The sequence below is a fragment of the Camelus bactrianus genome, chromosome 30, assembly GCF_048773025.1.
Source record: "Camelus bactrianus isolate YW-2024 breed Bactrian camel chromosome 30, ASM4877302v1, whole genome shotgun sequence".
Lineage (NCBI taxonomy): Eukaryota > Metazoa > Chordata > Mammalia > Artiodactyla > Camelidae > Camelus > Camelus bactrianus.
The window spans coordinates 28,244,310-28,257,692 of NC_133568.1; the positions used below are offsets into that span (position 1 = coordinate 28,244,310).

Here is a 13,383-nt window from a genome sequence, read left to right on the forward strand (position 1 = left end):
AGGTGCATCGGTGTCCTGGGATTCTGTCTCTGCCCCAGAGCAGGCACAACATTGTCTGAGACTGGAGGGGCCGCCACACGCACCCACTGCCCCCAACATCGTGCCTGGCTGTGCACGCTGAGTGCCTGGTGTGACCCGATGCCCGGTTTCCTCACTCCCCACTGCCCTCTGACAGAAGAGGGGGGCATGAGGGCTGAGAAGAATGAGGGAAGACGATGGCCAGCTGTGTGGGTGTGGGCGGCACTGGACCACGGATGGCAGGAGGGACACACCAGCCCCCACCCAACCCTGCAGCTGCCCCGAGAGGCTCCCAGGTGCAGTCCTGCTCCGCAGACCTCTACCAGCTTCTACACCATCCCCAATACCAGACCTTTCAACTCAAAGAAAAGGATCTTTATCTCAGGAAGGAAGGAAGGAAGGAAGGAAGGAAGGAAGGAAAGAAGGAAGGAAGGAAGGAAGGAAGGAAGGAAGGAAGGAAGGAAGGAAGGAAGGAAGGAAGGAAGAAAAAAACAAGAAATTCTGACCCAGGACGGAAAAGAAATTTGGGTGTTTAAAAGGGATCACAGAATCTGCTGCCCGCCCGGTGCTGTCCAGCCCAAGAGGCCTCCACGTCAGAGATCTGGTCTCCTCCCCAGTAACTTTCAAGCACGCCGCCCTTTTGTAACTGGGGTTTCAAAACAATATGAAGAATTTGTTCGAAGTGGCAAGTGGGCGGTCACCGTGGAAACTGCAGGGGCTCTTTTTCCCGTTGGCATAACACACAGCCTGTCCAGAACCCCGTGTGCAGAGTTTCCGAATTTCCCGAGTCAGCGCTCTGCAGTCCCATTCTTCACACCTGAAGCTCACGGACTCTGTAGGTCCCCCCAGGTGGCACGTTTAGCTGCCTTGTCAGGCTGTTAGTGACTCTCCTCTATCAGAAATGCCTGTTTTCAACCTCATGGCCCCGCCCTATCCAATTTCACCATTTTTGGAAAAACGGCACCAAACTGTGCTTCCTAAAAACGAAAATGTTCAAGCCACCCCACCACTACGCATTCTGAGTCCAACACCAGAAAAACCTGTATAAATCATATGTCATGAATTCTGCAGACATGCATTTTTAAAAAACCAGTAACATCAGAGGCAAGCTTAAATCAAAGCAATTACAGTGGCTGGAAGTCCGGGTGGAAATCCTACCGTCGTTCCAGGCTCAGACGTGATGTTCTCAAACAGTCCAGGCCACTAAGGAGCTCCTCAACTGCTGCGTTGTCCCCCGCAGGAACAGCCTGGCTCCACGGCCCCAGAGGGAGTTGTCGGTCCTCAGTGGGTCTCAGGTCTTAGACTCAGGCGCATGCAGACTTCTCCGTCGAGGGCTAACCCGTCATCAGAGGGCACCGCTGGACTATCACTTTAAATGGCGCATGTCAGTAATGCTGGGTTGTTAAATGGAAAGAGCGATCAGAGTGAAACTGGGGCCCTGCCTATTCATGCCGCGGGAAGTAACCGTTCTGGGGTTTGGAGAAAAAGAGCACGAGTGGTCCTCGGACCTGGCACATCGTTACGGGAACACACCTGGCAGCCAGCCGTCAGCCCGAAAGTCTTGCTCGTCTGTGGAGATACTTCCCTTTGTGAATAAAACAGAAGAGGAGGCGTCCTTTAAGCGGACGTGCCCACCCTGAGTGCACACACAGGCACAGGTCAGGTTCCAGTCATGCGAGGGTGACCTTCCAATGTTCAATCAAGAGAAGACCATCCCGAGCTTTTTCAGTTCTAGTAAAATACAGGTCTGGAGCCGCAACCTGTCTTAACGTGCGAAGGCTCGTGCCAACTGCGTCCACTGACACTGCATCATACCCGTAGCCCACAAAGGTTCCTGAAACACCAGCCTCAGAGGAGGTCCAGCACACAGGAAATTAAGAAATACAAAAACAAACAAACCAACTTACAAATGAAAAATTAGCAACTTGTACCAGAGACACGCGCACAATAAAAATACTTATCAAATAAAACCTACAGGCTTGAAAAAGGAGACTCCCAGCCAACTAAGCGATCCGGTCTCCCTGCGGCGAGCGCACGGACCAAGCGTGCTGCAAACCGAGTAGACAGAGCGGGCAGCCCGGCCCGGCCAGGAGCATCACGCACGGCCAGGGGGTGCACCCTGAAAGAAGGGGTCGGGAGGGCTCTCGGCGAGTCTCATTCCGAGGTCACGGGAGGTGACCGTGACCTTCCAACTCGCAGGGGCTTGGGCCACGGCGGGAACAGGAGAGGACTGCCTTTCTTAGCAAAGGCTCCACGGCAGGAGGCAGAGGCACACGGTCTCGGCTTCTTCTGAGCATCTGAGCCCCGAGGACCCCCTCCCCCTGGGAAGGGCAGCCCCCAGGGCTCCAGCACCCCACACGGCCCCCATAGCTGCGCCGGGGTCTGGAGACACAAAGGGTCACAAGTTGGGAGGAACGCAGCTGCCCAGCATCCTGAACTCACCAAAAATCGCCCCAAGCACCACAGCTCAAGCACCAATGCTGAGCCCGCCACTGACTGCCCCCCAAGGCCTAACCACCCATCACAGCCCCACAGGCTGGGCCAGGGACCAGCCCGAGTGCACGTGGGGCCATGTGGCCCCTGCCTTCCCACGGGGTCAGGCGGGTGGGGCGCCACACGCAGAACCCCAGGCCTTGCGCCCAAGCCCTTTCACAGACGCCAGGCACGGGGATCCCGGCAGTGAGGCAGGGACCCATCGCAGCGTCACCAACTCCTGGGACACTCATCATGAACATGTCCCAGGTCAGAGCTGACCACACAGCACCGTGCTCTCGGCCGCCCAGCATCAGACCCCGTGAGCCCGTTTCTGCTTCTCCCCAGTAATGACGGTCCCCCGAAAGGCCCGGGACACAGACGCCCAGTCACGGCACAGACACAAGACATGCGGGGTCGGAAGCCGGGAGAAACTCACCTACCCAGACCCTGAACTCGCCCCAAATCGCCCGAAACGTAACCAACCCCAGTCCATCTAAACGGCCACGCCATTACTCCACATTAACTTGGCACTTTTACCTGAAAAACTGTGTGCGCACAAGACGCTCACATGAAACACCTCTCGCTGAGCTGCTGCTACTGTCACAGGAGATGTGCCCGCTAGGCAGCGGGCAGAGACAACGAGGCTGGGAACGACTGTGAGCTTCCTGCCTGCTCCGGGGCACGGTCCTCCCGCCGACTACACCGCCCTTCTCCTGGGAGTTCGCTGCAGACCGAGGACGGACCTGACCCACGCCTCCCCGCGAGCCGGCCACTGTTCCGCCAGGATGGATAACCGGGCCCCTGCCCACCAAGAACACAATTCCAGGAGAGAGGGCTGTGCCCACCACGTACGGCACAAGGCCGACATCGTGAAACTGCACAGACATGCAAATTCCAGGAACAGAGAGGGTCGAGGCCTGGAAGAGACAATCTAAGCGGGAGGGTGAGACCAGCCAAGTCGGCAGGAGAGGTTCCAGTCTGCAGTGTGCGCAGCGTCCACATGGCGTGCACGGGCGGAGTGGGGAGCTCTGGGGGGGCATTGAGGGTACAGCGGGGGGTGAGGCAGGGATCTTGGCACCCCTACTGCAACCCCCTCCCCGGAAGCCAGACACCAAGGGGTTGCAGAGTCGACGGAAGACACACTGCTAGTTCCTGCAAAGGGAGAACACAATCGCGGCGTGCCAGCTCACGTGTCTTCCACCAGCCATGCGGTCCTTGGGCGATAAACACACCAGAGGGATCTGGGCAAATGACGCTGACCCCCTCATGCCTTGGCTTCCTCGCTGCTAAAACGGGACAGACTAAACGTCTCTCAGGTCCCTCCCAGCTCCAAAACTCTACGATGCTATCTGGTGTGGAAGAGACGGTGACACAGACCACAAATCAAGCTTCTGAATTTTGCTAACAAATCAAAGTGTCGGCGTGGCACCTGTTTTACAACACGGAGAACACGCATCCCACGTGTGTCTGCCAGAGACAGGAGGAAAGCCAGAGTGTAGTCCCCGGGGCCGGATGTGTTCCACAGAATAATAAATTCACTCTGGAAGGTCAGGGAATGCAGCACTGTGTGCAAGCCAGCTTCAGCATGCATGCCACACGCAGATGATCAATGTCTGAAGAATCAGAAAACAGTAAAACATGCTTAGAAGGCACTGTTCTCATTGTCACTCAGTCTTCCTCAGAGAAGCCAGGAGCACGCCAGGGGACTGCAGTGCCACGTGGACAAGCACCGTGGTGCGCGTGCGTGCGGACGGGAGTGGTTCTGGTTGCTAAGACGCTGCCTGAACCGCAGGGCGTTCTGCGGGCGGCTGTCAAGTGTGGCTGAATATTTTTCTTAAAGAACTTTGCTGCATTTTTATACTGAACAGGAATTTAATATGAGGGTTTTCTTTTTTGTTTTTTATTGAAGTACAATTTATAATGTTCTGTTGGTTTCTGGTGTACAGCACAGTGATTCAGTTATACATGTATATTTTTTCAGACTTTCCATTATAGGTTATTACAAGATATTGAATATAGTTCCCTTTGCTATACAGTAGAACTTTGTCATTTATTTTATCATACACACATTATATATTATAATTATAATTATATAATGTATAATGTACAATTTAATTATAATATATGTCTATATTAATATATAAATATGTAATGTATATATTAATCCCAAACTCCTAATCTTGTCTCTCCCTCACTCCTTCCCCCCCGTAACCAGTTTGTTTTCTACATCTGTGAGTCTCTTTCTGTTTTGTAAATAAGTTTATTTGTCAGCATGAGGGTTTTCAACTCTCACTTAACTATTCCCAGCTAAGTAAATGCCTCGGTGCTCTATACAGTACAAGACACTAAGGGTGGTGTCACCTTTGCGTTTGTCTGAAGGACTCTGTTGGCATTTTACGGCCCCTCCTCTGGAATCTGGAACAGACCTGCTCTTGCTAATCCCCGTCTCTCCCGCCCAGAGCTCCCTCTCACCAGGCGCATCCTGGCACTGGGCTCCGGACACTGGCTGGCACGCGGCAGAGAGCAATCCTGCGCTCCACGGTCTGGTCTCCAAGCCACTGCAGGGCCAGGGCACTTCCTGAGCGGCCGATCAACCCACGTGTGGCCGTTTGTTAGGTAACACCCACGATGCCCCTCGGGCTGCCGGAGCAATGAGGAAATGGCGCAGTGAGCAGAAGGGACGTCTCGGAGGAGAGCCGGCCTTCAGCTGTCAGTGAGCCCCACTCTGCAGATTCCTATGTGACAGGGGCCCCACCTGGACGGAGCCCCCCTGGATGAGCACGGCCCCAGCTCGGGCCCGTGGACTGTTCCCAGGTGCGTACACCCCGCCCATCCACAGCGATGGGTGTTCCATCTCTCGCCCTGCATCTCACTTTACTCCTGTTCTCACCTCCTTGGTCCCCAAGCCCCCAACCCCTTTCTTTGTGGCATCATTTTCAGCCTCTTGGTGGGGCCACTGATGACGTCCTGTGTTAAGACAAGTCTCTCCTGGGGAAGGTAGAGCTCAGTGGTGGAACACATGCACAAGGTCCTGGGTTCAATCCCCAGCACCTCCATTAAATAAACCCAATTACCTCCAAACCAAAAAATAGGGGAAAAAATTTTAAAAAGAAAAAAGACAAGTCTCTCCCGATCGCTGAGTCCACTGCGGAGACGGGAACCAGGTGGGGCTGCAAGGAGGTCCCAGCGTGCTGATGAGGACCCTCAGGCCCCGCACGGATCTGGCCAGAAGGACGGCAGGGAGAACGCATCCCACAAGAGCTCCTTCTGCTCGACTCCGAAGTGAGCGCTGAGCGTAAGTCCCAGTAGAGGCCTCCGGTCCCAGCAGGCCTGGTCGCCCCGCGCACACACCCCTGCCGGCCCAGCCCTCCTTCCACACCCTGCCTTGTCAGCCAGTCACCCCACGTCCCGTTACAACAGGAGGATGTGTGGGAACACGCTCCCCCTGAGCCGTTCCGACGGCTGTCCCTGCTCTATCAGAGGAAAGGACGATCGCTTATCCTTCCCGTGGCTGGGTGACCGCAGCCCGAGGGGTGCTCCCCACCCACCTCGCCCGCCAGCGCACAGCCATGGACAACAGGTCAGTCTCAAAGCATGCGCTCAACTAACATGTTACCATCAAAACACGGAGGGTCCTCTTTCAGTGAGGACAGGAAGACGGGGAGCTCGGATGTGCGGGGCGCCGGCCTGGAGGGGCTGCAAGCAGAGAGCCCTGAGCAAACGGGGGCTTCCTGGAACCAAGCCATTTCCCCCTTCGAGCACCCGCCCCTCCCTGAGCTCTATTTTTTAATTCTAAAAACTGTCTCCTTCCTTCCTGAAACGACATACAACACTACGGTACCTGTTCTGAGAACTTTTTGTTCTATCCCCTTGAACCATATGGTTTGCCACTTCTGTCAGATATAGTCAAATATCTGCAATTTCAAAACTTGGGGTTTTACTATCCATGAAGTTACAGTCAGGATCCAAAGACATACAGGGAGGGCGAGCTCAAGAGACTGTGCGTTTGATGTGACGGAAGAAGTGAGACAGACAAAAAAGAGTCAAAGCCAAGGATATATTGTACAACACAGGGAAACAGAGCCACTATTTCACAGTAGCTTTAAGTGGAGCATAACCTATGAAGACAGTGAGTCACCACGTCGTGCACACAAAACTCACCTACTACTGTACACCAATTACACTTCAATTTGAAAAAACACCTGGGTAGTCGCCTAAGTTTTGGCAGAAACACTGAGCAGATAAAGAGTACGGAAGAGAACGTTCAGAGCAACACTGCACTCAACAGGACGTGGAGACAGCCTCGGCGTCTACCGACAGACGCTGTGGTGTATTTATACAATGGAATACCACACAGCCATAAGGAAGAATGAACTAATGCCATTTGCAGTAACAGGGGTGGACCTGGAGGTTGTCATTCTAAGTGAAGTGAGCCAGACAGAGAAATACCACATGATACCACTCATATGTGGAATCTAAAAAGAAAGGAAAAACCAAACACTAATGAACCCATCTACAAAACAGAAACAGACTCACAGACATAGTAAACAGTCTGTAGTTACTAGGGGGAAAGGAAGCGGAAGGTAGGGGTAAATTAGGAGTTCAAGATTTGCAAATATTAACTACTACATATAGAAACAGATGAAAAACATATTCCTTCTGTAGAGCACAGGGAACTGTATTCAGTACCTTTCAGTAACCTATAATGAAGAATATGAAAACAAATTTATGTAGGTGTATGTATGACTGAAACGTTGTGCTGTACACCAGAAACTGACGCATTGTAACCGAGTACACTTCAAATTAAAAAAAAGGAAAAGAAAAAATTGGGATGAAATCAAAGATTTTATACCATCAAAAAAAAAAAAGAGTAAAGAAGAGTTTTGCTTCAGGGGAAGTTCCAACACTGTAAGGCCCCGGGCTTCTCCCAAGGGGCGGCACCACGGCTGACAGCGCCCCCGGGGGCCCCCATCCCGCCGAGGCCGTCCCAGTGCTTGCTGAACAAGAATCCCGCTCCGGCCCGCTCACCTGTGAGGCAACAGTCGCTTGTCCTCACTGAGGACCTTTGAGTGATCTGACTCTACGTTGTGTTTGAAAAACGTTAATTTTAATTTTTATAAATTTTAATTACACGCCCTTTCAAAGCTCCCCTTCCCTAACTAAAAGGACTCATCTTTGTGACCTCCGAAAGTGTACTTTCTATCGGAGCCACATCACCCTCTCAGTGAAGATTTACATCTAGCTCGGCAACACATCTTAAATCATTGAATGTTATTCCCAACTTTGCTCTTGGACTATGTTAAGCCAGCAATGAGGGCCCCTGTCTTCGGTGGAAAGAAAGGTAATGTGACAATCAGAGCTTTCCAAATGAGCAGACACACAACAAAGAATGTTTCCTGAGAAAAAAGAAGTTTCTTTCAATTAATGTGATGATGCAGCTTATCTCTGCAGCCAGAAGCAGCATTCAAATCCATGCACGGCTGCCACATCTGCAGGGAAAGGGGATCTGCGAGAGGGTCATGAAGACCTGAATTCTAACGTCAACTGTGCTACCGAGTAGCAAATTCATTCTTAGGAGAGCTAGTATGACTTTTTTGTCCTTCAATGTCCACATTTCCGCTAATAATTTTAACCAGTCATCCCATCAAGGCTCTATGAGAAGTTAAAGTCATTTAAAGTTTAAAGATCTAAGTAACCTTTTAGTGACAAGAAAGGCGAGTGTTTTTCAAAGCTGAATGCATTTTTTAGCAAAAGAAAAGCTCGCTGCAGATCAAAAGAGAGAAGTCAAAATATCCATTTGCTTTTCCAAAGTGGCTGGTTCCAAGGCCCTGCCAGTTCCTGACAATCAGACTGTTTTGTGAGTATTAAGTCCATGTAACACGTCTCTCGTCCTTCAGGGGCGCCCGTGAAGCAGAGATTTAGTGCCAGTCAGGGCCTAAAGGCCTGCTATGATATTAAGTTTGTGTTTTTAGGAGGAAAGAGACTGTCCTTTGGGGTAACAAACAGTGACCCCTGCAGGCCTACAATGCTCTTCAATGCTTTATGCCACTGTCATACCCCAAATGTCTTCTCCTCGTCTCTCAATGAGCCACAATGTTCTGTGGTCAACTTGCTAAACTCACCATCATGTATAATCTTGTTCTGGAATCATCTCAGGTATCACATTTCTCAAAAAAAAAAAAAAAAAGGAGATTACGTAGGGAGAAAACACACAAAATCTCATTAAGAAATAAGTGATAGTCTCAGATTTAATGAACCTGAGAAGAAAAAAAAAGAGTAAATTCCAGTTTACAGTGAATGTCACTTGATCTTGAGATTTGCAGATACTAACTACTATATATAAAATAGATAAATAACAAGTTTCTGCTGTACAGCACAAGGAACTATATTCAATATCTTGTAGTCACCTATAATGAAAAAGAACATGAAAATGAATACACGTATGTGTATGTACGACTGAAATATGATGCTGTGCACCAGAAACTGACACAACATTGTAAACTGACTATATTCAACAACAACAAAAGATGACGCATTACTGAGTTCGTGTATTAGTAACCACTTCATTGCTGTCCTAACAGATGAGGGGTAAGGCCCAAGAGCCTTTCCAATACAGTAAAAATATGTCATCAAAGTAAAAACAATTATTGTCAGCTTAATATTTTATTCAGTGGGCTCCAACAGTATTATCAGAATGTGACCAGTAAAATCTATAGTCGACAACATTTTTAAAAAGGAAAACCAAGAATTAATCTTCAAAAATGCCACTCAGGGGTCACAAATGGGTTCTTTCCCCCTGTTTTACGTGACTAGCTGTTGGAAGAATCCCAACAAACTCACAGAATGAGCACTGCATTTTCAGAGAAGAGGAGACTGCCCTGTTTCTTCCTCTGTCACAGGTCAATGACTAAGAAATGAAACGCAAAATAGGAGCTGAGCAGAACGCGCTACTTTTCATCTACCTACAGACACACACGTGTGCAGGTGTGGCATCCGGTGTCCCGCAGGATCAGAGGAACAACCGTTTTCTGCACGAGGAATGACTCCGCGCACATCTGAGGGAAGCAGGTGCTCACACAATACACTGTATAAACCTGTAATAATTAAACTCTGTTCCAAAGAACTGGCTACATCTTTAACAAGGGGTAAATGACATACACGTGTGGGTTTTCCTCACTACAGAACATAGAACGCCCCGCTGCGGTACCTGGGCTTCCTTCATCTCTGATCTTTCAGTAACAGCAACAACCATTAACCAATTTTCAGGGAGAAGAGAAAAACACTCCTGGCTACATGGAGACACACAGGTACAAGGTCGTAAATGAGACATCACCTTCCACTTAAAAGAATTACCCAAAACAAAAAATGAGGAGGAAAATATCAAGATGTTTAAAATTTATTTTTTTAAAAAAAAGGAAAATGATGAAAACAAAGATGGCCACGCATCTTTAAAAATTTACATAGCTGCAATTTGGAAAGTAATCTGGTTCCAATTACCCATCTCTAAGCCCACAGGGTTACTTGCATCCAAGGAGATTAATTATAACTGCACACCAATCTGAAGTTCCTCTTTCACTCAGCTGTCTGGTGGGAGGACACCAGAGGAAAGCGCGTGCACGCCAGCTGTGTGGGAAGGAACTGGGTCCAACAGCAGAGGACGAGAAGGGCACATCGGGGAGCCGGCCCCTCACCTGTCCTTTGCTCAGGAATGACTGATGCCCCAGAGAGACCTTCACCTCAATAACCAAAGGCGTTAATTTGTGCAAACACTATGCGCAATCAGCAAACAGGAGCATGAAGTGGGCCTGTGTCTGCACCCCCAAGTCCAAGCTCCAAGTACACACTGGGTGCAGAACACCCAGGTGCCAGGCTACCTGATCCCAGGACACCTGGGGAATGGTATCCAAGCACAGGGTTACCTGGGTGTGAGGCCTCCTGGGTATGGGGTACCAACGCACCGAGACTCCGTGGGTCTGGGAGACAAGGGCGCCAGGCCACCTTGGTGCAGGGCCACCTGAGCCTCAACTGCCTGGGCATGGGTGACCCGGGTGCCAGGACTGCCCGGGCCTGGGCCACCTGACTGCAGTGCTTCTGGGCCTGGACCTGCTGGGCTCAGGGATACCTCGGGAAGGGCCACCCAGGGCACAGGGCTACCAGGATGCGGGGCAACCCAGGTACGGGGCGACCTGAGTCCTGGCTACCTGCGCATGGGAGACCTGGGCAGGGGCTACCTGGAAACGGGCCACCTGAGGACGGGGCCACCGGAGCCCAGCCTGCCCGCCGGGGCGCATGCGCTCACCTGGTGCGGGGTGGACCGCGCCCTCCTCTCCGCTCTCGTCGGCCAGGCCGGAGCCCGGGGAGTCAGCGGCGGCGCAGGCCGAGCCGGGGCTGCTGGGCTGCGAGGCCGAGTCGCCCTCGCTGAGCGAGCCGCAGCGGGCGCGGGGCGCGCGGTCCCCGGGGCCGTCCCGCTCGCGGTCGCGGCGCGCGCGGCGGTGCACCCGCGAGTGCAGCACCATCTGGTGGTACGTGCGGAAGATCTTGCCGCACTCGAAGCACTCCGACGACTTGCCGTGGCCCGGGGGCGCGGCGGCGCGGCGGCTGGGGCGCGCGGCCGGCCGGGGCTCCGGGAGCCCGGGCGCGGGGTCCGCGGGCGCGCCCGCCCTCTTGCGCGGGGGGCCCTGCGCGCCGGGCTCGGGCTCGCGCCTGCGCTTCTCCTGGCTCACCAGGACGAACTCGCGCCGCTCCTTGTCGAAGGCCACGTCCCCCGCCAGCGCCTCGTCCCACGCGGCATACTTGAGGTACTCGGCCGGCTCGGCCACCTTGCCCCTGGTGGCCAGCTGCCAGGCCTGGTAGCTGTTGACCGGGTCCAGCTCGGCCACCCGGCGCCCCGCCGGCCCGCGGGCGGGCGCGACGGACGCCGGGCGCAGGTTCAGGCACTGAAGGAAGAGCTGCTGGGAGTCGCCGCCGGGGCCGGGCGCCGCGCCCTCCCCGGCCAGGGCGCGCGGCCGGCCGGCCTCCGCCCTGCGGTGGATGGCGTTGTGCGCGTTCAAGCTGTCCAGGTTTGTAAACAGGTTCCCGCACTTGGTGCAGACTTCGTAGAGGGACAGGCCGGCCACGATCATCTCCTCCTGCACCACGTTGTTGATGGTGGCGATGGGGTCCAGCTCGCTCCTGGGCTTGTTCTTGCTCCCCGCCTTCGGGCCGTGCGCTTTCATGTGGTTCTTCAGGAACCACGGCTCTTTGAACCTCCGGCCGCAGATGTGGCAGCCGTGGTCGAAGGAGCCCCGGTGCTTCTTCATGTGCGCCTTCAGGAACCAGGTCTGGCTGAAGGCCTGGCCGCACACCTCGCAGGGAAACTCGCCCGGGGGCAGCTCGGGCTTGCCGTTCTCCGCGTACGCCTCGCCGCCGGGCACCTGCGCCGTGATGTGGTCCTTCTCGATGTGGCTCAGCAGGGACTCCTCCCGCAGGGTCACGTAGCTGCACAGCCGGCACTTGAAGGGCTTGTGCGCCTGCTGCACGTGCTGCTCCAGGGCCTTCTTTCGCTCGAACCTGCTCTTGCAGAAGGCGCACTGCCCGGCCGCCGCCTGGCCCTGCTCCGCGGCGCCGGGTGCCCCCTCCGCCTCCTTCTTGCTGCTCCGCAGCAGGATCTTGCTGTTGTCCACCTGGGTGGCCCCGTTCAGGATCCGGTTGCAGGCCGAAGTGCTCTTCGTGGGGCTGGTGCAGCCGTCCAGTCCCTCGGACACGCGCGCCTCCCCGGCCTCGGGCTCGTGGCCCTGGATCAGCGTTCCCGTGCGGTGGCTGCGAATGTGGATCTTCAGGTTGCCCTTCTGGGACGCCCGGTGGTCGCAGTAGGGGCACTTGTAGGGCTTCTCCCCCGTGTGCTTGCGCATGTGCTGCGACAGGGAGCTCTGGAACGGGAAGCTCTTGCCGCAGATGCAGCAGCTGTGGCTCAGGGCCTTGTCCCCGTCTGCCTCGGGGCTCCTGCTAGCCTTGCTGGGGCTGGGGCCCCTCCTCAGTTCCATCTCGGCCTCTCGGTTGCGGTCCATCTTGACGCCCGGGGCTCGCCCAGCGGGGGCGACTCTGTCTCTGGGGCCTGCCAGACAGCGTCTTATCTCTCCATGTTCAGGTGAGCCTTTTGCTTCCCAGCTGCTGAGGTGCGCCTGCCCCGAGGACGCACATGTCCTACCTGGAGAGCATGGCAGGCGGCGGCGGGCACCTGAAACACAGAAGACACGGAGACCTTAGGAACCAGGCTTCCCGCATCCACAGGGACCCGGTAACACCCGGCGACAGTGGCCTGCTCCTCCTCAAAAATACCAATCCCTCCAGATTAAAGAAGAGAAGCCCCTGCAAAAGTTTAAACACACACACACAAGCAGCTTTTCTTTCCTTTAAAAGAGCAATAATTAAACAGTTAATTACTGATAATTGTGTGCTGCAGCATTAAAATAAATCACTATAAATGGACACTAAAACAATTCTTTAACAAAGATGTCAAAATCTTTAATGAAGGACTGTAGTGAGAGAGCTGGTGGGAGGGAGAAACACAGGCGACAGGACAGGAGAGCCTCTGGGGACAAGGACGGAGGGAGACGGGCCAGGAGAAGGACGGGCCAGGAGGAGGACATAGGGGCACGTGCAGGACAAGTGAGCTGCAAAGGCCGTCAAAGCCGGGAAAGGCGCCCTACAGCGGGTCCGTGTGTCTTGGTTAAGAAACACAGATGATTTAGTGACAGAGAAGCGACCAAGTACAGGGGCAGAGCCCCGAGGTCCTTGCAGGCCCATGCTGCAGGTCTGCTGCTCCAGGCTCCGGCCACCCCAGCGGACACCACTGCCAGGTGAGTGACCACCAGGCCGCGGCCAGAGTGACAACTGGTCTTCACTGTGTCT

At 53.9% G+C, this 13,383-nt stretch overlaps 1 protein-coding gene across 7 annotated transcripts in view; it reads right to left on the bottom strand.

Annotated features, from left to right (window-relative positions):
• ZNF516 (zinc finger protein 516) overlaps positions 1-13,383 on the bottom strand; it is a 97,023-nt gene that overhangs the window by 41,850 nt on the left and 41,790 nt on the right. For all 7 annotated transcript variants that reach the window (XM_074355376.1, XM_074355372.1, XM_074355374.1 and 4 more), the window contains exon 2: positions 10,793-12,709. In XM_074355376.1, coding sequence (XP_074211477.1) covers positions 10,793-12,539 — 1,747 coding nt within the window. In that variant the 5' untranslated portion in view covers positions 12,540-12,709. The remainder of the gene's footprint in view (positions 1-10,792; positions 12,710-13,383) is intronic.